The sequence below is a fragment of the Trachinotus anak genome, unplaced genomic scaffold (assembly GCF_046630095.1).
Source record: "Trachinotus anak isolate AG129_WGS33_773 ecotype Australia unplaced genomic scaffold, CSIRO_AGI_Tana_v1 ptg000003l, whole genome shotgun sequence".
NCBI classification, from domain to species: Eukaryota; Metazoa; Chordata; class Actinopteri; order Carangiformes; family Carangidae; genus Trachinotus; species Trachinotus anak.
The window spans coordinates 2,583,110-2,607,705 of NW_027273854.1; the positions used below are offsets into that span (position 1 = coordinate 2,583,110).

The following is a 24,596-nucleotide window of genomic DNA, read 5'->3' on the forward strand; positions in this document are numbered from 1 at the left end:
GCAGACTCATCGCCATCAGAGATGAGTCCAATGAGAGTGGTGTCGTCTGCAAACTTCAGGAGCTTGACAGACTGATGGCTGGAGGTGCAGGTGTTGGTGTACAGGGAGAAGAGCAGAGGAGAAAGAACGCAGCCTTGCGGGGATCCAGTGCTGATGGTCTGGGAGTCAGACACGTGCTTTCCTAGCTTCACGTGCTGCCTCCTGTCAGACAGGAAGTCGGTGATCCACCTGCAGGTGGAGTCAGGCACACTCAGCTGGGAGAGCTTGTCCTGCAGCAGAGCCGGGATGATGGTGTTGAAGGCAGAGCTGAAGTCCACAAACAGGATCCTGGCATAGGTCCCTGAGGAGTCCAGGTGCTGGAGGATGAAGTGTATAATAATGAGTAAGATAATGAGTAATGTACATTTAGAGGGGTAACAGGTCTTTTAATGCATTTGGAGCTGCATACCTGTTCAGAAAAATCCCTGATTGTTTGATTTACTGGGTTAAAAGCAGGTGGTCTAGGTGGTCTGCAGTATTTGGAAATCTACTTTTAAGCCTCTATGCTGTCTATTATCCCATAAATTGAGTTAATTCTTTTTAGAAATATTGTCCCTTTGTCTCAGTTTTATCTGTTTACCTCCACCAAGAAGGTTATGTTTTCACCTAGTTAAAAAAAGGTAGTTCCTTTGTCACTGTGTCTTGCTGCATGATGTACTTTTTAATAGGCAGGAGATAATGTATCCCAGTGTTTCTGTGGCTTCTTTTTTTTCTTTAAGCTCAGTGCTTTTATTCTGACAAGCTTCTTAAAGGATAGTGTTTTTCCCTTTAATTGAGTATTTATGGCAGTGGGCCGTGTGGACCCGGTCTCCAGAGGCATGCTGAGACATCTGGACCTTAAAAATCTTAATAACACATTAACCTACTAAAGCATCAATCTTTTATCTACCCACACACTGACATTTCACAGGCATTAACTCACAAACATGAAAAATAAGATACACAATTACTGCACCATAAATAATTTGAATATTGAGTTAGAATATTAAATATGAATTTTATTAAATGACAACGGGATAATTAGAACAGATGAATGGAGAATCAAATTGATAGAGGAAAAAAAAAAGAGTTACATGAAAATTTACCAATTCAACTGTTACAAATGACACACTGGTGTTAAGGATGCTACAGGGCAGGGTATACGCATCAAAGTGGAATTAAATATCAACAATTCACATTAAAATAATAGTCTGAAATCAGCTCCAGTGTCAGATAAGATGATTTGTATCAGTTTCCTCTCCGTGTATCTGGAGATATGATTAGCTTAAAGGTTGGTTCTTAAAACCACAAATGTATCTTCTTATGGAGATCAACACTTCAGATAAAACACAGGGGAAGTTCAAATATGTGACCTTTAAATAACCTTCCACCAGCTACAGACTGTGCTGAATCAGACAGATAACAGGCCAAAGTTCAAACTGCTGGATTGTTTCTTTTAACGAGAGTTGGTTCGGGTTGATTGTTCAGAATTCAAGGGTAACATTTAATAAAAAATGACATGATTAGGCACATAAATAAATAAAAAAGACTTGTTGACAAACTGGCCCAGAGCGGAATCAAACTTCAACAGCTTTATACCATAATGATGCTGCATGACCCTGGTTCCAGAGCCTGGAGGAAATATGGCAACAAACAAACCTAAAATACTAATAATTTCATTTAGTCTCACAACGGTTAAAAAAATTTTGTATTGAAAAGAAATAAAAATATCAGTTTGTCAGGTTATTATCATTTGAATTAGGCTCATACTAATACTTAGTCATATAAAATCTAATTATTAAAATTACACAGTCAGTGCAGTTAATACATAAATACCTGATTTCTAAGTGGAACCCTGCCCCTTTGTTTGTAGGCCCAGGCTTTAATGGAACAGTGCAGCCATACATGAAAATACAGTTTCATTTACTAACACTTGTTTCAGGTGAAGCTGCAGCTAGTTAGCAACTCACAGTTCCCTCTCAACTCTGTTCATCTGTTTTAGTAAATGACATAAGACATAAACAATAAAAATTCCCCCCTCCCAGGTCAATACCTGCACAAGTTTTGCTGCTACTCTCCTACAGATTACAAAGTATCTCGTTTAAAAGTTGTTTTTTTGTCCTAAAGGTAGTGTTTGAGGAAGGAGTGTCTAAAATAGGAAATGTTCATCCTCTGGGGAGCAGGAATTTGAGTGTTGAACCTCAAAAGTTGCTCATTACTTTTGTTCTGGTTTAATGTGTTGATTCTGTGTACGTCACTGCTGTTTTTCAGTATCCTGCTGCTGCTGCTGATGTTTCACTGGCTTCTGGCACTTATTCACAGGTACAGCCTCATCTTCCACTGTCACCACCAACATACACTGCTGTGCAAAAGGTTCAGCCACAGTCATAAAGAACCAGAGAGCAGGAGAATAAGGAGTCCTGTAAGTCCTCAGCATCATGGAGGCAGTCTGGGATCAGAAACACTGAGACAGAGGAACTGTGGCAGGTTCTCTAAGATGCTGGAACAACCCACCTGTCAAGTGCCTGAAGAACTGTGTGCAGGTGAACTGAATAGAACTGGTGCTGGTTTAAAGGCAAAAGGGAATCAAAGTAAATACTGATCTGATTTATGCTTCTTGTTTACTGCACTTTATATGACGGTTAATCATTTCTGAAATCATCCTCACACTAGAGCATTTTTTCTCAGGTGGTTAAAACCTTTTGCACAGCACTGCACATCTTATGGCACACATCTGTAAACCACTGATTATTTGAATATGCCTCCACTGTGTGTTGCTCACACATGACTGATCATTAGAGTGGCAGTAAGAGCCGTCACCAGTCAGCGGGGAACGGTTTCTGCCAGTGGAACGAACGAGCAGGTTTCCTGTCATATGTCAGACGAACAGCAACGACATCAAAGTGTCGTAGTGAAAGAGCGAGGAACAGTGATGTCTGCCAGGGAAACAGTGTGATGAGGCTTTTTATAGTCACATGACACATAGTTTATAAATGCCATAAGCCAGTAGAATGACAGCAGCACAACAAATCAACAGCGACACACCACCCAGAATATTTCAACCTAATGGGTTACACTAAAGAGAAGGTCAACGCTGTGTGTTTGCTGGGTGAGTTTTCACTGACATTAGGGGGAGAAACAAGGTTTATATTCCTTTTAAATAATTTTAAAATTTATCAGCACTTTTGAAGTTTAACTCTTTTTATTATTAATTATCTGTTGTTTTGGTCCCTTGCTGTTTTGTACTGCAGTCATGTCCTAAAGTTCTGTTCACTTCAGCTTACAGCTGCTTGTATCTAATGATGGAGTCTAATATCTCAACAAAAAGAAAAAAGGGAATGTTTTTATAAAAAATAAAGGATTTTGTCCACGTACTGACGTCATTATAGGATCACAGCAGGACAGGAGTACTGTTTGTTAGTTGTGGCTGACACTGTTGTGCTGTAAAGCTCGGAGGACTAGAAGTGTGGTAACTTAGCAGCTTCACTCTCTGTGACCTTCCTCCCATTTAACATGAAAGCAGCTCAACTCAAAAGTCTTTGTACCAGTTTCATCCTTTCTTCCCATTTCCTCTCTGCCTCCATCTGTCTGTTTCTGTCTCATTATTTATTCAGTCTCTTCCCTTTCCTCTGTTCCCTCATCTCTCTCTCTCCCTCTGTCATATTTCTGGCCGATGTCTCTCAATCAGCCTTGGTGGTTTTGTGTCTCCAGGGGTAAATCAGCTCCCCGACAAACAGTTTCTTGACCAGCGCCGCCCACGAGTCTTTTGGGTAGCAGCTGTAAGTCGGAGTGCGGTAGGTCTGAACCACTGTGCTGCACTTCAGAGGGTTGATCTGAGGAGGAAAGCACAAGACAGCCTGATAATGAGAGAGAAAAAGTGAAAAATTAAGTGCATACATCATTTTCATGCTGTGGTGGAAAAGTACTAGAATTCCTTATTTTAAAGGTCCCGTATTTTACTCTTCTCCTGTGTTTTATCAGAAGTGCTGATCTCCATAAGAAGATATATTTGTGGTTTTAAGACCAAAAACCATCTCAGTGTAGTTTTACATCTCCTCTCTCAGGCTTCTCTCTGGAGCTCTAGTAACAACAGGTCAGTCAGCCAATCAGAAGAGAGGATCTGAATCTCTCTTCTGATTGGCTCACTAAGCGCTTTGATACTTTCACAGTATTAATATAGAACCTAGACCTGCTTTGTAATCAAAAAACACAAGGACATCTACCTTTATACAATATGGGACCTTTAAATAAAAACACAAGTGAAGGAGAACTCCATTATAAACAGCCTAGGACAGGATATGGAGAAAAACCACTGAGAGTCTCACCTGTTTTAAACGTTATGTTTCACATGTAGGAGCTTTAAACAGAAACAAAATGCGACCTCTTACCTCCATCAGCAGGTGAAGGGCGTTCCCGGGCTCCTCACACAGCACCCTGAACTTTACACCCTCTGTAACATACAAGATACACATCACAGAATAAGACCAAGTGTTCAGCAATTCAATTGTGTACTGATATTTTCACTGTGTCATTTATCCATTCATCCATCCAGAAAATAACAACATTTATTTGAAGCCTTTTCAAGACACTTTAAAGGCCTGAATACGCCCTGCATCATGCATCATGTTGTTATCCATCTGTCTGTTCAATCATCTCCCACACAGCTTTAATATCATATTTCTCCTCCTCATGAAAAAAATAAGAAGAAACTGTGGTGTTAGCATGTTATATATTTTTATAAATAAATGTACATCATTGCACTCAACTCTGATCCAGGCAGCTCTCTGTCCTGAACAGTATGACACAAATAAAGTGGGTAAGGCTGAAGTACCTGCCAGTCTGTAGGGCCGACAGATGCGGAGGCCGACAGCGAACAGAGGGAAGGAGTTGATGAAATCCACGCTGAGGTGGAGGACGCCCTGGAACAGCACCACCACCAGCCGCAACTGCACAACAGAGGGACACACAGGGGTCAAAAACTAGCCGGTACTTCTGGAAATGATCAGGGTTGAAGCCGGTTCTGAGTTTTATCTTGTTGTTTGGTTAAAAACTGGATCTGGACCAGAATTGTGGATAAAAAATGATCCAAAAATCTATTATTTGAACATGTTCCCAGTTAACACCTGAACATTTGGCCAATTATATCAAGTAAACATCAAACATTCATTTTATGGTCTGAAGTAAAACTCCACCCAGGATCTATTAATAACTATCAAACACACCCTGTGTCTATTTAAAAAAGGCTGTGGAGTTTGGAACTGGCAGGAAACAGCAGCTGTTGTCAGTCTGAATTCATGTTGTTGTGATGAGGATCATGATTCCAATACTGACATGGTGTCAAGGTGAATACTCAGTGTGAAAACATCTGAAATGTCTGATTATTTTCTGTCAGTTTTTCTGGCTCCGCTGCAGGGGACAGATCCAGCTGACAGAGCTCTGATTGACACGCTGGTTGTTCCAGTCAGGAAAACAGCCGTCAAGAGACGCGGTGCAAAACCCGACTGACACAGTCTCTCCTTGTGTCGGCTGGTTGTGGTTTCCTTTCCTTCACACTACACCACATGCTACTTGTGCTGTAATGACTCTGAATCTAGGGCTGCAACTAATTATTTTTATAATAAAGATTCTACTTATAATTCTATAAGTAGAATTACAGTTACTTTCCTCTTAAAGTTACAGTTGACTGTCCAGACTCAGATTCAGTGAGGACTTTGAAGGAATTAAAAAAAGAATATTAAACAAAAAAACAGAGTCAAAGTCCTTGTATCTGTTCACACGCTGCTAGAAAACAAATTTGTAGCCATGACGTTAGACAAAGGTTTAAATATGGATGTTGCTGCTCCACACACATCTTCAACCCAACAGCACAGAGGATTTATACAATCTGCACAGTTTAAAGGTGATCAGTTCAGTATCTGACCAAAGGTAAAATATGTTCACTACATCCTCTTCTGTTCCCGAGTTACAGCTTTGAATATAACATGATGTCACAGTGAAGTTGACCTTTGACCTTTTGCATATAAAAAGTTATCACTTCATCATTTTATCCTATTTGACATTTGTGTGAAATTTTGTCATAATTACTGTATGAATTCCTGCAAAAAACAAAAACACTTTTATGACATCACGGTAACCTTGACCTCTGACCTTTGACCACCAAAATCTAATCGGTTCATCCCTAAGTCCAAATGAATGTTTGTGCCAAATTCAAGATTCATTCATGTCAAACCGAGGCTGGTTGACACGTGGACGATGCTGCAGGAGCAGGTTTGTGCATCGTCCATCATGAAAGCTGGTCCCTGCTGGAAGCTGCTGCAACCGATGTGAACTCAAACTGACAACAGCTGCTGAGCTCATTAAAGTTTCTTCACCTGAGAGCTGATCTTACCAGAGTGAAGACCAGGTAGTAGAGAGCTGTGGTGGGGAGCAGGAACAGCAGGATGGTGAACAGCAGCATCCCGATGAAGAGCTGGAGCATCACAGACACAAGGACACTCACAGTAAACATCTAGATCTCTGAGAGGATGATGATTGTAAGTGCTGTGTGTGTGTGTGTGTGTGTGTGTGTGTGTGTGTGTGTGTGTGTCAGACCTGGTCCAGGTCATAGGAGCAGGAGTCGACTCTCTGGCGCAGGACGTTCCACTTCTTCCCTCTGAAGAGCCTCCAGAGAGACGAGAGGCCGTAGAGCTTCAGACAGTACAGCCTGACGGGGACACAGACACAGCTGATCACATCCCCACAGAAAAACACACAAGTTAAATACCTGTTTCTCAGCTGCACAGCAGGTGTGAACGGACCGAGGGGAGAGAGGATTCAGAAGGGGGAGAGAGACAGAGATGGGCTGTGGCGTATTTGAATGTGAGAGTCTAGTTGTGAACTGGGAGAACTGGAGCAGACAGGCTGCGTTTTCAGAAGCTTCCTGAAGCTGATTCAGGTTCAGTTTTATTCACTCTCTCTGCTGTCGACAGTTGGATTGTGATCACAGCAGGAGATATTTTTAGGTGCAGGCATACAGATTTAATAAGTGGCTCTGACAAAGGTTCTCTGGCTGAATCTAACACACACTCGCTGCTCGAGCATAAATATGTAACAAGGAAAGTGGGTAATATTTCATTATGCACCATGGGCGAGGGAGCCGACCTATCTTTAGAGCAAATGCATAATTTAGTCCCTCCTCTCTCCTCCAACACGCAGGACTATTATCACAGTGTTCAGACTTCCATCACAGCACAGAGAGCTACAGCCATGAGTCCTGAGTGGAAATCAGATGAGGTGAGTGCACCTGAGAGTCGACTTAATGCTACGATTTAAGAATATTAAGATGTAAGAATATCACCAGGCTCATAAATAAATAAATAAAGGCATTCTGATCCTTTAATCCCCAAACCTGACCATGTCCCAACATGTCATCAAATGAAAGAAGATTAACAGTCAATATTATTTTAAACCATTAAGCTGAAAACATTAGGATCCAGTGACACAGTTTAAACTATATTTAGGTTTTTCTCAGTCCAACGATGCACCAGGATATTTTTACATTTAAATTCTTTCATGAAGCAAAAGCCACGGTTGAGCTACTGGACTACACAGCAGATGTTCCACAGTTTAGATTAAATACAGGTTTAAGAGTCTACATGCACACTAGCAGCTCTGTGAGGCTGGAGTTTATTTAAGATGACGGGTGTGAGCCTGGAGCTGAACCGTTGCAGTTATGTGGTTTGCACCTTAAACATTCAGCCACTTGGGCGCCTGACGTCGAGGCGCTTTGAACTGGTTCCATGATGATGCTAACATGCTCACAATGACAACAACATCTGACATTTAGCAGATGCTACAGTCTGTTATGTTCACCATGGTCACTGTCTTGCTAATTAGCACTGAACACAACTTAAAGCTGAAGGTGATGAATTAGCTCTGCAGGTATTTAATCACAAAACAAATGATTGGACAAATTAAAATTCAGACAAGATGGTGAGAGCAGATGTAAAACTACACTGAGATGGTTTTTGGTTCTTAAAGCCACAAATATATCTTCTGATGTACAATATATCAACACTTCAGATAAAACACTGGAAAAATTTTAAATATGAGACCTTTAAATAACCTTCCACCAGCTCCTAGGCCGTTTCATTCATCATTGGGACGTTTAAAGGATCATCACAGTTATTACCACATATACTGAGGTGAATGAATAATTGCTGAGATGTTTCACTTGAAACCACAGATTTCAGCCTCATAGTGGCGCTAGAGGAAAAACTGAGAGGATCCTCAAAATCACTAAGATTCATCATCTGGAAACCTCGAAGGTCTGCAGGAACTTTCATGAGAATTCATCTGATAGTTGTTGAGATATTTCATCTGGACCAAAGTGTTGGATCAGTGACATTTAAAATGATCTCTAGGTCCAATAAGCACCAGGACATGTTTATATCTCCTACTCTTACACAGAGCAAGCAGACACAGACGGAACAACTTTGCCGTCTCTTACTGAGCACAGGAAGAGCAATCATGTCGAGAGCCGTGCGTGGACCAGCGGAGGCAGACTGAAGGAACTAAATCATGTTTTACAACCACCTGACTCAGTTATGTAACAGTGACGTACAACCAAACATCCTGTTCTCGGTCGGATTCAGGTGATTTATGCGTTGCTGTACCGGTCAGAATTAAAGGGATAATAACAAATACATTCTCTGCCTCCTCTGATAATAAAAAACAGATAGTTTCAATGTGTTTGAGTCAAAGTGGGTGTGGTGCTTCTTCTGTTGTTCTTCATTCTTTGGCTCATTTCACCACACGTCTGTGCTTCATTGTTTACTTTAAGACACTAAAGCTCCAGCTGGTTTTCCTTGGACTGCAAATCCTAAATACACTGAAGTGTTGATGATTATTTCTGATATAATTAATAGCCTCTATTAATGGAAAGATCCACATATGTCAATAAAGTCCAATCCAGAGAAAGATGTTTTAACAATTTGCCAAGTTGATATAAAATTAATGATGGATATTTATCTTTTATTTATATAATCATCACTAGAAAATGATGCCTCAAACTGTTTGTGGTGACTTCCTGATGTTTTGTCTAAAACTAAAATCAGCTGAACATGTTCATGTGTACACAGGAAATAAAAATCTGAATCTTAAGGGAGACAGATTATTTTCCATTTAGCGCATTAACTCCCCCAGTACAGATGGAGGTCACAGTGATGGTCACATTCAGAAGAGGTCAAGAAGGAGCAACGATTAAAGTGTCTCTACTGAAGCAAAGGTTTGGAAACACTGGTCCCTGCTGGTGAATCAAAAGTAGCACCTCACAGAAATCAGTGGTGGGTCCCAGTTCAACAGTACACACTGTTTCTGAGCACTGACTCAGTTCATCAGGGGCTTGTTTCACAATTTGTTCTTGTTTTAATTGTAAGAAACTCATCAAAACAAAAAACAAAATTTCGACTAAAGCTGCACAATAAATTAGATAGATATAATCAAAATCGCAATATGGTTTAGTGCAATATTCAAATCCAGGAGCTGCAATTTTTTGATGAAGATAAAATGTGTCACAGCATTGTTGTGTATTGTCAGCACCATAAGTGTTGTGGTGCTGCAGAGAAGCCGCTGCTACAAATCATGTTCTCCAGACGTAGAGGAACATGTTTGTTTGGTACAAGCCCAAACAAAAATCACATCATCAACATTTTAAATTTTCCTCAGTGAAAATGAAGATGAAGAACAATTCCATCCCATTCCAAGTGAAATTGTGGCTCTTATCACAATATCTGCCAAAATAATCGTAATAGGATTTTTTTTGTATATCGCGCAGCCCTAATTTTGACCCATGGAAAGACATGCAGGAAACCGGCCTTTTTGTAAGTGGCAGTTGTGAAATAGGAGCATTGGGTATCATTAATTTAATACCACAAATAATGATGATAACAATAAGTTAATAGATTAATGCTAAAAGAAGCCAATTATCGTCTTGACATCGGGAAAGGCAGAACCAATCAGCGATCGCTGAGATCATCGTCCAGCGCCGCAGCCCTACTCCCCACATTTCTGTCTGTCTCCACTTTCGTAGTAAAATAAAAAGAACTATCATAATTACCCTGAGGTGACACACTTTTGAAACCTCTCAGCTCTTTGTCTTGATTAAGAGTTAGCAGCGGCCTCACTCTGTAGCTAAGAGAAGCTAAGTCCACATGGACATGACTTCTGAAACCAGAAACATTACATCAGCATGTTCCTCATGTTTTCAGTGCGGCCTCTGAACATGACCCTGTGCTGGGGTCTCACCTGGCTCCGTAGACATAGAAGCAGTAGATATGGAAGGTGAGCAGGGCCACCATGTCAGAGAGCAGCGAGAGGGCAAAGGTCAGGCCCAGGCAGGCTGACAGGCCTCCGTACCAGAGGATCCCCTCGATGAAGGGGGACATCAGGTGGATGTAGCCTGGAGGGACAGATTAACGCCGAGGTGAACGTGGAACCAGTGTCATGACCAGCGTGATGAGCTGTGAAGCCTCTAGGGGGCACCAGCTGAGCGTGTTCTGTTTTATTAGCATGAACGTTTAAAACTCTGAGAAAGTGTGTGTGACTCACTGATCCACAGGTGAATGTGGTAGAGGAAGAAGCGTCCCAGAACCTGGTCCAGGGCACGGTTCATCTTCAGCCCTGCAGGAGCTCCCATCAGCCACTGCAGCAGCTCCTCCAGCTGTTTAGCCACATGCTGCAGAGAAACCACAGGAGGTGTTAGGTGCTATTATCATACTGAGTCTGGATGGTTCAGACACCAGAGTAATACTTTTTTTTTTTTTTTTTTTTTTTTTTTTTTTTTTTAAATTGTACAGTATCTTTTGTATAGAGGCCAAAAGTAATATATATTTTATATATTTGAGACTATTTTTAAGCCGAGTTTCTCATGACAACAGCATAAAGTTCACATTATTTTGCGATAAAAAAATCACAGTTTTTTAACAGTAATTTATATTTTGAAATAGCTGTTGTCATTATTTTCTTGATAGCTTGTGAAAAACAGTAAGTTATGTACGGTGGTGGTCCGACATGTAGCCTTCCACAAATCTCAGCTCAGTCACACCAAGTCTATGATCGCCTATTCTGACACTGTGACCTTCTCAAAGGACTGAAATATTTTGAAGTCTGACGTACAGCAGCTAACACACACTTACATCTGCTGCGGGCACCAGTGTATTTGCCAACATACTGATGTGGTTGTCTCTGTAGAGCCACGAGATGAGCAACACGCCGAGAGCCACGTCCACCAGGAACGACACCAAAACGTTGGCTTTTCTACAGACAGACCGACGACACCAGGGTAATGACAGAGTCACTTTCAGCTGCACAGAGAGGTGATTCAGCTTCTAGCAGAAACTCACCTCATGAACTGTGTGTGTCCATCAGCAGGTTTGGGCGAGCTGAGCGTCCTCATGTGTTCGGTTCTGTAGCTCAGCTGGACACACGTGGACAGTTTACTGGACAGGAAGCGGAGCGGGTACAGACTGAAGATCCTGGAGGAGAAATATAACAACGACAGTAATGACAGATGTACATCGGGAATATGAGACACAAATCAGATACAGATCAGTCTGCCTCTTACAATACAGTGGTTATAGATCTATTGCAAAACTGATCAATATTACATCTGGATTTAAATGACACAATATTTCAGCTCTGTCTTTATTCTTTCATAGTGAAAAAGGTCAAATTCATAGATACTGAAAGCAACTGTAACAAGTAGTTAACTGTTAGTTTGATACTTGTGCATATCTGTGAATTCATGTGGATGTTATTTCCTCCATCCACACCACAACAGACCAACATTCAGACCTCAGGTTTGTCTCAGTCTCACATCTCAAGACTTTAGTTTCAGAAGTTTTCCAACCTGACAAGAGTAAAATTCTACAAAACCAGAGCACAAATATCTTCAGGAATTCCTCAAACCAAAGGTCAGGAAGTTAACACATGTAATCAGAAACCTCAGAATCTTTCTTTTAGCCATCAATCTGTTATTATAGCCAAATTTATTAAAAGGTCCCATATTTTAACTACCATCTCAGTGTAGTTTTACATCTGCTCTCTCAGGCTTCTCTCTGGAAACAACACTAGTAACAACAGGTCAGTCAGCCAATCAGAAGAGAGGATCTGAGCCTCCCTTCTGATTGGCTGACTGTTTTCTGAGTGATCAAATAAAAATAAAGCAGATTTCAGTTGGGCGTGGCTTAGGGCATGACTGAGGGCAGTGACTGCTTTGTTGTGACATCACAAAGTTCCAAAAGTCCCAGAAGTCCTGACGGCTGGTTTTAAGGCTCAGTGTCTGAATACAGGCTGTGTGCATTTCTCTGTGGACTGAGGCTTTGATACTTTCACAGTATTAATATAGAACCTAGACCTGCTTTATAATCACAAACATGTGGACATCTACCTTTAGACTGGATGGAGCTTTAAAATTGTGAAAATTGTCATCATAAATATTTCCACAGATATTTAATTTGCAATGACCTGAGAGAAAAACAACAAATCCTCAAAACTGAGGATCTCTGGATAGTGACAATTACTCAAATGGCTGCTGATTAATCTGTTGTTCATCAACTATGCGTTTTCAGCTCTCGTTTCCTTTCTTCTCACCGCATGTTACAGATCCACGTCCATAAGGACAGCAGCCAGCTGATGAGCAGGCAGAGTGGGACCGACGCCTGTTTGAGCAGCTCCACGATGATGCTGGCCTCCCGACCTTCAGACTGCCAGTGTGTGGACTTCAGCGGCCCGTCGTCGTATTTATCCAGGAAGAACAGAGGCTGGCTGTGGGCCACTGTCTGAAACATCTGGACCAGAGGAGAGGAGAGAGGAGGAGCTCACATCAACCTGCTGCCTGAGCCACACTCACACTTTACCAGACCATCACCTTAAATTGTCACCTTTCATTCATGTTACTTACAAGACAATAGTCATCAAACAGGAATTAAACTGAACTAGAACATGTTTTTCTGTGCGTCGCCTCTCGTGTCTCGTACCTGTCTCAGCTCAGACGGGGGATCAGTTTTGGCATCGGGAACTCCGTTCTCGATGGGATGAAGCTGCGACAGCATCACCTTCCTCTGCTCGTAGTGGACGAAGATCACCTTCTCCTCCTCCTCTTCCCCCTCAGCTCCAGCCTCACCATCACTCTTCACATCCTCCTCATCCTTCTTCTTTTTTACCTTCTGCTGAGCTGCTCCTCCACCTGGCCATGACAGAGATAATTCATTTTGAACTTCTGACTGATTTTTTTATTAAAACACCTCAAATAGAAAAATCCTCTTTGGTTTTTTAATGATTCACTCCAGCTAATAAACCAGATTTATTGTAAATGAAACAAATGCGCTCGATGGAAACTGTGGTTTGGACCCATTTCATGTAAAAAACGCTCCAGACACAAACAATTAAAGTCTTCAATTTAGTTGATTCCAAGTGAATATCAGCATGATGCTCTTACTCTGATCCTGGTTCAGGATGTTGCAGGTGAAGCCTGTCTTGCCCATCTGGCGGCTGATCTGGAGCCAGCGCTTCTGGGGGAAGATGGTGCTGAGGTCTCTGAGGAAGCTCTCCATGCCCTCCTGACCCTCTTTAGGTAAACTCCATGAGCCCAGCACTGACAGCTCCACCCCGCTCTGAGCCTGCATCTGGAAGAAAATGACACAGTTTCCTTTTTTTTTTCCTTCATCAAACTGTTCATTATGGGTTTTTTTCTTGGAGAGGGGGCAGCATTTTTAATTTTGGTTCATGCAAATTAAAAAAGAAGACGTGTTATCTCCAGCTGTCATCTTTGTTTGGATTTGGTAACAGAGATTAAAGATCTTTTTTCTGGAGCAGCAGACAGAATAATGAGGATATCAGTCAGGGCTGCCTGCTGCTGCACTGACCTTCTGGACATACTGTTTGACCTGCCCGGGAATGAACGGGTAGTGGATGACCGCCAGCACCACGGCTGACTCCTGACCGGCGATCCAGCGGCCCACCAGCAGCCCGCTGTCTGCCCGGTTGCAGCACTGTGGAAAGAAGATCTTCAGCACCATGATTTCACTGCTGCTCAGTGATCAGCCTCCAGCAGCTCTGACGACCTGAGAGAGACAAGAAAAATAAATCTACCATTTTATTAAATAAATACTTAAAAGGAGCAGTTAAGGATTGAATACTTTGTTCACACTTAAAATTCAGTTTAATTCTGGTTAGTTACAAATAACAACTTTGCAAAAACGGAAGATAAAAACCGCTGCTGTGAAGGTAAAAATATGGGAACAAAAGAAATTGTTCGGCCGTCAGATGATAATTTGCCTGATGGTTAAACTGCACAGAGGAAATTACAGAGGAGAAGAAGTCTCATTTAAAATGACTAAAACAGATGATACCTTATGAATGCCGAATTGATGAGTGTGTCCTCAGGTCACATACAAAATATTCGTGTGAGAGTGTGTTCACAGGTAAACGCTACAAAAGGAAAAATACTAAATTTCAAAGTTTTTAAAGGGAGTTTGGAAAGCGAACGGACTGTGACAGGGCTAGACGGTCGGCGTCCTGTTTTTGTCCTTCAAGTATTGAGTTTGAAGCGTGATGTTGTGGCAACACACGCAGCCCGCGGCAGGATCACCATCGATTTCACTGACAGCAACGTCAATTAGCAAGTAGGTTAGCGGCCGACAAACAAATGAGGGGAAAATTCAGCTTCAAGTTCACCAGATTCCTTTGACTAAAAACGTTCAAATTCAAATCTTAAAGCTGAAGCAGAGAGTTGGATTTATGTAAAGGCGATATGAGTAAGAAATAATTGTGAAAGATACATAATTTACCTTCCTTATGACCGACACAAGTTTTCACCTTCCATCAGTACCGTCGAGTACAATTCAGCTATGTGCAAACCGCCGCCATATTCTTTGTTGACAGTCCATTACATAAAACGTTCCGGTGAGAAACACAGGTTCGTATGAGTTCCTTTTTATCAAAACGTCCCTCCCGCTGGATTGTATTTAGATTTAACAATTAAGGCGGGTTATTTCAATTAGTCAAGACCAATCATTTGCTATTTATTTGAATATAAAACATTTTGTGACTAAATGTGTTGGGATTGCCTCAGTTTGTTAACTTTAATTTGATTTAATTAGTTTTATTATAGTGTTATATCTGACTTGACACAAAAAAGATAAAATTAGAATATACAAAAATTATATCATAAAAAAGAACAGGATAAAATCACGTATAAAACTCGGAGGGGGCATTATATAAAATAAAATGAATTTAACCAAATGAAATAAATTTATACTACTGATATGTGCCTAAGACTTTTTTTTTAAACGGCAAATTCTCTTTTCAATGATTCCAAAACAGGAGGAGATTTAAAATGAAATCTGTATTTGCCTAAATAATATTTTACCCTCAGAATCAAATCTGACTAAACACACGTTTTCTAATCTTAAACAGATTAAATAGATCAAACAAACTGTCAAAACAACCAATATTTCTTGTTTACTACCTGTGTATAATGGTAATATTGACTTAGTATATTATAGTATAGTATATTAAAGTATAGTACTGTATACCCTTCTTGTTACTCACCAATAAACGCTGACTCTATGTGTGTTTGTGAGTGTGTGTCAGAGTTGTGGCTGAGTGAGGAGTTGGCCCAACTGTAAAGAGATTTATCTCCTCCTGCAGTGACACAGCAAGAAAAGAGCGCGATGGAAACTCCAACAAACTAAAAATAACAAAAATATTTTCCACAGATTATTCAATCATCAAACCCTTTGGGGATAAAATGTCTGTCTACATGTACAGAGGCGATAGAAAGAGATACTGTAGCTTTATGCTGTTTTTTATGAAGATTTTAAAATCCTTAAAGCACTTCATTGCATTAGTGTTTGTGTGTGTATTAATATTAGTATTTCATTGTAAAAGTTCATATTTAAAGGTTGATCCAACCTTTTCAGCATTTGAAAAGTATTTTTTTTTTCTCTTAAACCGTTTATCTTGCTTTATCAACCAATTATAATCTTAGAAATATTTTATAATACCTTATTTGTTAACATTTTTGTATTTTATTTCTTACATAGATGCAACTTTTTATTGGTTAATTAACAACAAAAAAAGAAAGAAAAAAAAGACTCTACTTCCCAGTAGCTTTAGCGAGAGATGGTCGCACTGTATTATGGGTAAGCAGGAAGTAAACAAACACGTTGACGATGGGGCATTCAGAGGAAACCTCGGAGGAGACTGAAGTGAAGAAGATGGATATTTTAAAAGATTTCCAGGCGTCTTTTTTCTCTATGAGTCGTCTGCCTTCATTTCCCTGGACGGTGAGTGAGACGCGCCAAACTTCATTCAAAAATGTGTCTGTTTGTGCCGCTGAGCTCCGCGCTTGATAAACTCACTGACACAAGATGAGTGAAATCATTTTACATATCAGTGAACACATCTCCCTGTTTTCATACAGAGCTGCAGCTCCTGCTCTGTTCTGGACTTAAAACTGTAGCTGTTCTGAAATTACAGGTGACACAAGATAGAAATTTAAAATATGAGAGGCTTGAATGTGCTTTTAATAAAGGTCCAATTCAGTTTTTCAAAGGTTTTGTTCATTACATATATAAACAATACTGATGTACTCTAAATGCTGTTCTCAAGAACCTCAGCCAGTGAGTCCTGCTCTCATCAGATGAAATCCATGACATTTTTCTGAATTTCACTTTTAACACTGATTTTCTATATTAGCTATTTCACCTCAAACCGGAGTCTGTTAGAGAAAATCACAACTTAATTGTTCCTGACTGATCATTTCTTCTTTTACAGTTTCTAGAAAAAGACCTTCAAAGCAACAAATCATCAGAATTCATCTCAGATATCCTGAAACAGGTGAGCTGCCTGCACACGAACATCTCATGGTGTTGTAATCATAAAACAGTCCTCAGTCATCAGTGAAACTAACAGTGATGTGTTTATGTGTTTTCAGACGTGTCTTCACTCCCTGTGCAGAAAGTTTCCTCCATCAGTCAGATACAGGAGGCTGTTCCTCTCCGAGCTCATCAGACGGGTTGGTGCTCTGTCACTCACTCATAAAGTTTAAAGCTTCACTTTATCACAGTCTCAAGTCAGTCTGATAAAAAAAAATATAGCAAACATGATTCTTCTGAGTGACGTGTTGTCTCTGTGCAGCAGGAGGCTGCAGGCTGTGATCCTCTGGACGAGCTGTACGATGCTCTGGCTGAGGTGGTGGGAGCTGAAGACACGACCGAGTGCTACAAGAGCTACTTACTGGTACCAAACACACACCACTCGCTGCACACAGGCTGTTTGTCTTATTTGTTTTTAGCCGCTTGGAAATTAAAAGTTGAGCAAATCTTTCATCAGCCTTTCTTAAAGGAGAAGACTGTATTTATGCTATTATCAACAAATCCCCTGAAAAGACCAAAACCAGTCCGTCTCTCTCAGCTTCAAGCCTGTTGGCTCCTACTGAAGACATACATCTTTTTTTTTTATTTTTAAAGAAGGCTCAGTGATTTACTGAAACAGCTGCTCATTCATGGAGGAAATGTATAAAGCATTTGTTGGGGACTAGTTTCAGCGGCGGATTAATCCACATTTGGTTCTGTAGTGAGTATTTAGGTCTGCAGGACAGTGTGTGGTTGTCAAAGTAAACTACAGTGTTTCTGTTGATGGTGATGATGAATAATCTTTTATATTAGTGCCAAATGTAAAACACATGTACTGTAACAACCAGTGTGTGTGCTGTAGTACATCCATCTCTCCAGTGACTCTCTGATGTCCTTAACATGATCTAAATAAATAAATATATATATATATATATATATATATATATAAAAACCTCATCACTGTTGTCAGTAACATCTGGGTTTGTGTCCTGCAGCCGTGTGGTGACGCTGTCAGCCTGATGGAAAACGTTGCTCTGATCTCAGAGGGAACCACCGGTCTGGTGACCTGGGAGGCCGCCCTGTACCTGGCTGAGTGGGCTCTGGACCACCAGCAGGTCTTCACCGGCAGGTATCACCAAATATAATCTGACTTTTGATAATTTGCTTTTTTCCCCAAGAGTGAGATGAGAAGATTGACACCACTCTCAAGTCTGAACTTTAATTATGAAGCTAGAGCCAACAGCCGGTTAGCTTAGCTTAGCATAAAGACTGGAAACGGGGGGAAACGGCTAGCCTGGCTCTGTCCAAAGGTAACAAGATCCACCTACCAGCACCTCTACAGCTCACCGATGAATGAACTGTTGAAATGGAAAAACCAAATAAAGTTGTCAGGAAGTCACTGCATCTAACCAAGAAATAGTTTGACCTATGAACCCAGGAAGACCAACACTTTCCCCACAACTCTTTCATACGACTGTGTTCTTTAATTCTAACGGTGGTCCTGGATCTCTCTCCTCCTTGTCCTGTGTGCAGGACGGTTCTGGAGCTGGGCAGCGGCGTGGGGTTGACCGGTATCACCGTGTGTCGCTCCTGCAGCCCGAGCAGATTTGTCTTCAGTGACTGTCACCCCAGCGTCCTGCAGAAGCTGCGAGCCAACGTCCAGCTGAACGGGCTGAGCGAGCAGGCGACTCCCGCGGTCAGAGTGGAGGAGCTCGACTGGACGGAGGTGACGGAGGAGCAGTTAAAACGGATCGGGGCGGACACCGTCATTGCTGCAGGTCAGAGTTCAGTCTAATAATTAGCCAGGAGGGAAGTGAACTTTCTGTGGATTACAGAAGAACCAGGTGTTCAGAAGCAGTGTATTTTCTAGTGTGAGGATACAGCAGGGTTAGAACAAATGGTGAGGAATGAAACTCCCAGATGTTAAATCCCTGTGTTCCAGATGTGGTGTATGACCCTGACATCGTGGGAAGTCTGGTGAAGCTGCTGTCCAAGGTCCTGAGGTGTTCCCCCTCTCCTGAGGTTCTCATCTGCTCCACCATAAGAAACCCGGAGACTTACGGCGGCTTCAAGCAGCAGCTGGGTGAGAGACCTCAACAGGAGCGTTTGTTCTCACAGAAACATCTGGGTCCAGCTGCACTCACATCTGTCAGAGTAAATTCAGTTCTAGCTGTTCTCTCACTCGAGTCTAAAGACTAATTTGAAGTGTTGGAGAAGGTTGATGTTAATTTATGAACAGACTGAAACCTCGATCAGCCACAGGGTCCAACATTTAAAACCGTATCTTTCAGGCTGATTCCAATATTTGAAGATCCTGTTTATTTATATTTGAGAACTGTTGGGTCAGAGACAAGGAAATAAATAATTCTGATTATTCTCATACATATTCTCACATATGACTTATTCCTCCAAATATGGAGCATATGATCAGCTGCTTTCAAACGTCTCACAGTTGAGTGTATTTGTTGTGAATGAGCTGACAGACCTGAACTGATTTATTACTCATCACTTCCTCCTTGTTGCTGTTCACTGTTGGTTTTCTGACTTCTGTGAATTTTGACTGATTGTGTTTGTTGTGACAGGAAACGCAGGAATCAGCCATCATGTGATCTCAGGACCCGTCAGTCACGTGTTTCCTTACAACCGACTCTCCTCCATAGAGATGATCAAACTGCACACGTGACACGACTGTCGCACAATAAAGATTTTATTTACAAATGTACATCAAAGTCTCTTTTATACACTCAAGTGCTCGGATGTAGAAATGGTAAAGGATGGAATTTAATTTTTACAGTTGAGTTATGGTAGAAAATTCTAATGTGTTCTACTCTGACCTTTTTGGTACTGGTCCTTATAAAACCTGAACCTGGTTTTTTATCAGGGAGCAGTGATGAGAGGCAGGACGTTCTGGTCCCAGTTGTCGTCCCAGCGCTGCCCTCTGCTGGTGCGGAGGTTCCTCCTGAACAAACCCAGTCTGCCTCCTGAACTGGGAAACTCTGACAGGAGAGACTGGAAACACACAGACACCAAAACAAATCAACACCAGTCACTGAAAAGAAGCTGAGACAGTGAAGTCAGAGTCTGTGGGTCAGAGAGTTGCTAAACGATCAGAAGAACATTTAGAGACTATATCTGACACTCTTACTTCATAGACTTAAATGAGGTGTAGGTGGGAGCTGAATCTTTGCTGTCACATGTTTCTGTGTCTGTATTTCAGCTACAGAAACGGAGGCGGGACCTCTCACCTTGAGCCGCTCAGCGAGCTCCTGAGAGTCTCTGAAGATCAGACCGTTCTCCTCGTGTTTCACCAGCTCCTGTAAACTGAGGAGACCAGAGCACAGAGTTACTCACTCCAGGTTTACTGATTCATTTACAGCTCCCATCCAGTCTAAAGGTAGATGTCCATGTGTTTGTGATTATAAAGCAGGTCCAGGTTCTATATTAATACTGTGAAAGTATCAAAGCCTCAGTCCACAGAGAAATGCACACAGCCTGTATTCAGAAACTGAGCCTTAAAACCAGCCGACAGGACTTCTGGAACTTTGTGATGTCACAACAAAACAGTTACCGCCCTAAGCCCCGCCTACCTGGACCCACCATCCAACCTCAACACTGTGTGTGTATGTAAAGCCCCTCCCCCCTCCCTCCCTGTGCAGCGCTCACCAGTCGAAGTGGATGGCACAGACGGGCAGGCAGCAGCCGAACATGTCCACCACCTTCATGGGCAGGTCCAGGCCGCTGGAGGACTTGTGGAGACACACACCCAGGTCTGCTGAACCTGGAGGACAGAACATCCAGAGTCTGACTGAAACGCAGCAACAAGTGTCTTTTTAAGACATCCGGAGGTGAAAATAAAACTGCATTCACACAGTTTAACATTTTTTTTATCTCATTGTCTTCTTTGTGGTATTTTGATTGTTTTTATTGTATGTTTTATATTTATGTGTATCTGAATATGTTGGGATTTAAATCTTATTTTGCTCAAATGTTGTACATGTGGTGTTTTGCTGGAACCATAATTTCATGCAGTTATTATCAATGAGAACTGAAATACAGGGAGTGAGTGTTGGTCTAATTATTACAGTGACTGTTCAGGGATTTTTTGCCTCTTGTAGGAAGAAAAAAAAAGATTTTTACAAACTGATGTGATGTGAGAAGCAACTTCAAACTGATTCATTCATGGTTTGTTAAACTGGTTTTCAGAGACATAACATTAATGTTTGTTTGAGTCTCACCTAATAAAACAGGATAATCTTCTGCCTCCAGCCACGGAGTGCAGATCGCCACATGCTCTAAATGCAGAGATTCAATCAGCTTCTTGTAGTGTTCTTTCTGAGGACCTTTACCTGCACACACACACACACACACACACACACACACACACACACACACACACACACACACACACACACACACACACACACAGACACACACACACACACACACAGTCAAATAAAGAAAAACTGAAGCACTTTGGCGACACTTGGACAGACAGTGAGGCCGTGGAGCAGTTTACCTGTGATCGCACAGACTAAAGGTGGTAACGAAGCTCCTTCTTTAACAAAACCTTCATACTCTGTTGAGAACAAACAGGTGTGAGGTGAGAACTGATGAAACACACTAATGTATTTTAGGCTCCATGTGGAACATGCAGTAAACAGCAGCGGTTTAGAGCCTGTCGTACCTTTCAGAGCCTCCAGGAGGACGGAGAAATCTTCATCCTCTGTGGACACAAATGTGTTGGATTAGTTTCAAGTCACGATGAGCAGAACTTTTAAAACAAATAAACAAATAAAAACGTTATACACATGGATGGTTTATAAAGAAGTAAAATGTAAAGCACACATACACATGTATACAATTAAATCATCACCTCTTTAACACAGTAACAATAAAAACTGAACAGTGAGGCCTTCATGAAGGAGGATTTACTGTTGGATTAAGCTGCATTAGTTTGAGCTCGATGTTCCTAATAAACTGACAACTTGATTGTACGTCAAAGGTCTCCATTATATTGTCCAGTCACCAAAATAAGAGCAGAGACTCTGGGTGGCCATTATAAATATACTGATAAAATGAAAAAACCTGAGAGTCTTTATCACAGCAGTGGATTTGTAGAAAACACATGTTCGGCTTTATTCAGCTCTGACCTGTCCAGCTGGTGCTGCTGAGCAGCAGCGCCGGGCGCTCTGACCTCAAGGTCACAGAGTCATCAGTGAGGTCACGAACTGTGAAGATCGTCCTCTCCACCTTCACCTCCTCCTCCTCCTCCCACTCCTCAGACCTGAAAACACAGAAACAACTCAGTCAGGGAAGCTCTTGTACTTCTGGGTAAACAAGTGTGATACTTTCTCCCTAAATTTACTTTAATTTAGCTTTTAAGAAAAAAAACATGCATGACAATGTGAGCCGTCATCATCAGTCTCTGGAAACTTTGTGATCTGGATAAATATCTTAAGTAAATCTTTAAATGACAATTGTAAAAAATTGTAAGGACAGAACCACAAAGTAATGAGCTGCTCAAAGTTGCAGGAATTTTTGGTGCTTTTGTTAAAATGTTGCTTTTGACTGAAAAGATTCCCGAACAAAAAGCCTTGATGACTCTTTTACAGACAGACGCGATGGTTTTGTGTTGTTCAGATTCCTGCAGCCTCTCACCCTCTGTGCTGGAACTGAGGATGAGTGTTGGCCAGTCTCATGAAGAGCTCGTGCTGCAGCTTCACTGGAGTCTCTCTGAAGATGGAGGCCGGTCTGTCGTACAGAGTCGTTGCCCTGCAGAGGTGGGACCGTTAAAAACATCTGTACAACGTCATGCAAACACAATCTGTACATATTGACCATGTTTATTGTGTAGTACTTGCCCTGAGAATTATTTCAATTCAGGGAAACAAGTGTCTGTTTCTTTTTCTTTTGCAGGATTAAAGACAGTTGTAATAGATAATTATGGCTCCTACAGGACGAATGTCAATGATTTTTCCATCAGAGCAGATTTAACATTTTTAGCTGTGTTACTAGTGAGGCTGTAGCAGCAGCTACGTGTGTGATAAGTACAAAACAAATCGTACTTGATGCCCCAGTTTTTCTGCAAGTCGTCCTTCATCGCGTTGGTAACACACAGGTTGTGAGTCGCCAGGGGGCCGAAGAAGTGCTCGTACCTGGAAGACGACAAGAATTAAAAACATCTGAGCCACATTAGTGTCAGAAATTAAAGTAAAACACAAAACAGACCCAGGAATCATACAACACATGTAAACACAAACTCAAGATAACTCAACATGAAAAGAATATTAGCCACCACAGACAATGTTGACTTGTGTGGTCACTACTAATAATCAATCAGTGAAGCACCACCAGCCGCTCAGCACTGACCACTTAGCCAGTCGCACCACCGGGTGTCTCTGGCCGTGGCTCAGGGCCATGATGGTGTAGCCGTAGTTGTGCCAGTCGATGATGAATCTGCTGCCACGCAGGACGCACACGAACCAGGCCACTGCGATACCCGGCAGACCAGGGGGATTCTGGGATACAAACGCAATCATTAACATCAACAGAGAGATCTCCAACTCAGTGGCTTCCAGAGCCTCTCTCAGAAAACAGTCAGCCAATCAGAAGAGAGGCCCAGATCCTCTCTTCTGATTGGCTGACTGACCTGTTGTTACTAGAGCTCCAGAGAGAAGCCTGAGAGAGGAGATGTAAAACTACACTGAGATGGTTTTTGGTTCTTAAAACCACAGATATATCTTCTGATGGAGATCAACACTTAAATGCGGGACCTTCCATCTTGAATCCAGATTTCAGGATGTGACAGACCTGCATTAGAAGATGCGACGGTAGCTCCATCCTCAGCAGCACAGAGAGCAGCTGCAGACACTGGATGATCACCTTCGTCACATATGTGAGGAGTTTGGGTCCCACTGAAAAAAACAGCACTTTGTGAAAACTGTGGAATAATCCACTGAAAACACAAAGACAGAATCACTGCGGACGTGGAGCTACTTACCTCTAACTCCTTTCACCTCCGACACTTGGACTATCCTGATGTTCTCCTCTCTCAGCACGTCCTGGTGAGGTTTGGTCTCTGACATGGAAAAAAACTAAACATTTATCACTTTTACAGGAGTTTTTCTGCTTGGCGCTGTGAACAGTGGCGGCCTCAGCTTCAGGGTTTAGGCGCGAACAGACGCCTCGGTGTGAGGGGTTATGAATGATTGACAGTAGGACACCTGTTGTTGTTGTGCGACAGCCTCACCTAAAAACCCGACCAAAGTGACTCTGAATCCGTGTTTGCTGAGGGACAAGGCGTGATACTGCATCCGAGGACTGCGACCGACGTCCCCCAGCACCAGCACACACACCCGCCGCTCGGTCCCGCCGTCCCGCCGCCGCAGCCTCCGCCACCACAGCGACACCAGCGCGGCCAGAACAGCCGGACACACCGCGGGCCACGGAGCGCTGGGTCCCGCTACACAGAACACAGCCAGAGGCGCTGCTATCAGAGCCAGAGCCGCCAGACGAGCCGTGCCGGCGCTGAGCGACGCCATGTTTGTTTGTAACTCGTGATGACGTGTCTCAGATGGAGGGGGCGGGGCTTCAGATTTAAAGGGACAGCGGACTTGAGGAGGCGTTCAGGTCCAGCAACAGAAACAGCATCCTCACATTTACCTCCACAGTGGGCTCCTA

General features: G+C 42.1%; 3 protein-coding genes across 6 annotated transcripts; 1 reads left to right on the top strand and 2 right to left on the bottom strand.

Annotated features, from left to right (window-relative positions):
• Window positions 1-1,022: 1,022 nt before the first annotated feature.
• On the bottom strand, window positions 1,023-14,962 carry pigq (phosphatidylinositol glycan anchor biosynthesis, class Q). Of its 2 annotated transcripts, none has more exons than XM_071465677.1 (14): window positions 14,847-14,962; window positions 13,923-14,120; window positions 13,496-13,682; window positions 13,035-13,243; window positions 12,649-12,845; window positions 11,400-11,531; window positions 11,193-11,313; window positions 10,606-10,732; window positions 10,303-10,456; window positions 6,610-6,721; window positions 6,407-6,487; window positions 4,850-4,964; window positions 4,407-4,468; window positions 1,023-3,851 (listed from the first exon to the last, which is right to left on the bottom strand). In XM_071465677.1, the coding sequence occupies exons 2-14, from the start codon at window positions 14,073-14,075 to the stop codon at window positions 3,699-3,701; spliced, it is 1,803 nt and encodes a 600-aa protein (XP_071321778.1). In that variant the 5' UTR covers window positions 14,076-14,120; window positions 14,847-14,962; the 3' UTR covers window positions 1,023-3,698. The 2 variants fall into 2 exon arrangements, with proteins under 2 accessions (XP_071321778.1, XP_071321787.1); XM_071465686.1 differs by having other exon boundaries at window positions 13,923-14,144; window positions 14,847-14,943.
• A 1,225-nt stretch (window positions 14,963-16,187) lies between these two features.
• eef2kmt (eukaryotic elongation factor 2 lysine methyltransferase) lies at window positions 16,188-19,638 on the top strand. 2 transcript variants are annotated; one of them, XM_071465745.1, is made up of 8 exons: window positions 16,188-16,346; window positions 16,837-16,899; window positions 16,997-17,077; window positions 17,200-17,301; window positions 17,912-18,045; window positions 18,450-18,694; window positions 18,859-18,999; window positions 19,499-19,638. In XM_071465745.1, exons 1-8 carry the CDS (start codon window positions 16,233-16,235, stop codon window positions 19,597-19,599), a joined length of 981 nt encoding a protein of 326 aa, XP_071321846.1. In that variant the 5' UTR covers window positions 16,188-16,232; the 3' UTR covers window positions 19,600-19,638. The 2 variants fall into 2 exon arrangements, with proteins under 2 accessions (XP_071321846.1, XP_071321856.1); XM_071465755.1 differs by having other exon boundaries at window positions 17,203-17,301.
• alg1 (ALG1 chitobiosyldiphosphodolichol beta-mannosyltransferase) lies at window positions 19,606-24,503 on the bottom strand. Of its 2 annotated transcripts, none has more exons than XM_071465721.1 (13): window positions 24,166-24,503; window positions 23,917-23,994; window positions 23,727-23,830; window positions 23,286-23,434; window positions 22,982-23,071; window positions 22,575-22,688; window positions 22,067-22,200; window positions 21,601-21,639; window positions 21,433-21,492; window positions 21,152-21,208; window positions 20,580-20,694; window positions 20,162-20,237; window positions 19,606-19,925 (listed from the first exon to the last, which is right to left on the bottom strand). In XM_071465721.1, exons 1-13 carry the CDS (start codon window positions 24,455-24,457, stop codon window positions 19,794-19,796), a joined length of 1,440 nt encoding a protein of 479 aa, XP_071321822.1. In that variant the 5' UTR covers window positions 24,458-24,503; the 3' UTR covers window positions 19,606-19,793. The 2 variants fall into 2 exon arrangements, with proteins under 2 accessions (XP_071321822.1, XP_071321813.1); XM_071465712.1 differs by having other exon boundaries at window positions 21,152-21,262; window positions 24,166-24,502.
• Window positions 24,504-24,596: the final 93 nt, after the last annotated feature.

Excerpts from the sequence above, each read along its gene's own strand:
- pigq (XM_071465677.1), bottom strand. The coding sequence starts at position 14,075 with ATGGTGCTGAAGATCTTCTTTCCACAGTGCTGCAACCGGGCAGACAGC. Across the intron at positions 13,683-13,922 it reads TCAAACAGTATGTCCAGAAG|ATGCAGGCTCAGAGCGGGGT; the intron begins GTCAGTGCAGCA and ends ATTTTCTTCCAG. Across the intron at positions 4,965-6,406 it reads ACTACCTGGTCTTCACTCTG|TTGCGGCTGGTGGTGGTGCT; the intron begins GTAAGATCAGCT and ends TCTGTTGTGCAG.
- eef2kmt (XM_071465745.1), top strand. The coding sequence starts at position 16,233 with ATGGGGCATTCAGAGGAAACCTCGGAGGAGACTGAAGTGAAGAAGATG. Across the intron at positions 16,900-16,996 it reads TCTCAGATATCCTGAAACAG|ACGTGTCTTCACTCCCTGTG; the intron begins GTGAGCTGCCTG and ends ATGTGTTTTCAG. Across the intron at positions 18,695-18,858 it reads GGACACCGTCATTGCTGCAG|ATGTGGTGTATGACCCTGAC; the intron begins GTCAGAGTTCAG and ends CCTGTGTTCCAG.
- alg1 (XM_071465712.1), bottom strand. The coding sequence starts at position 24,457 with ATGGCGTCGCTCAGCGCCGGCACGGCTCGTCTGGCGGCTCTGGCTCTG. Across the intron at positions 23,995-24,165 it reads CACTTTGGTCGGGTTTTTAG|AGACCAAACCTCACCAGGAC; the intron begins GTGAGGCTGTCG and ends TTTCCATGTCAG. Across the intron at positions 20,238-20,579 it reads TGTGCCATCCACTTCGACTG|TTTACAGGAGCTGGTGAAAC; the intron begins GTGAGCGCTGCA and ends TGGTCTCCTCAG.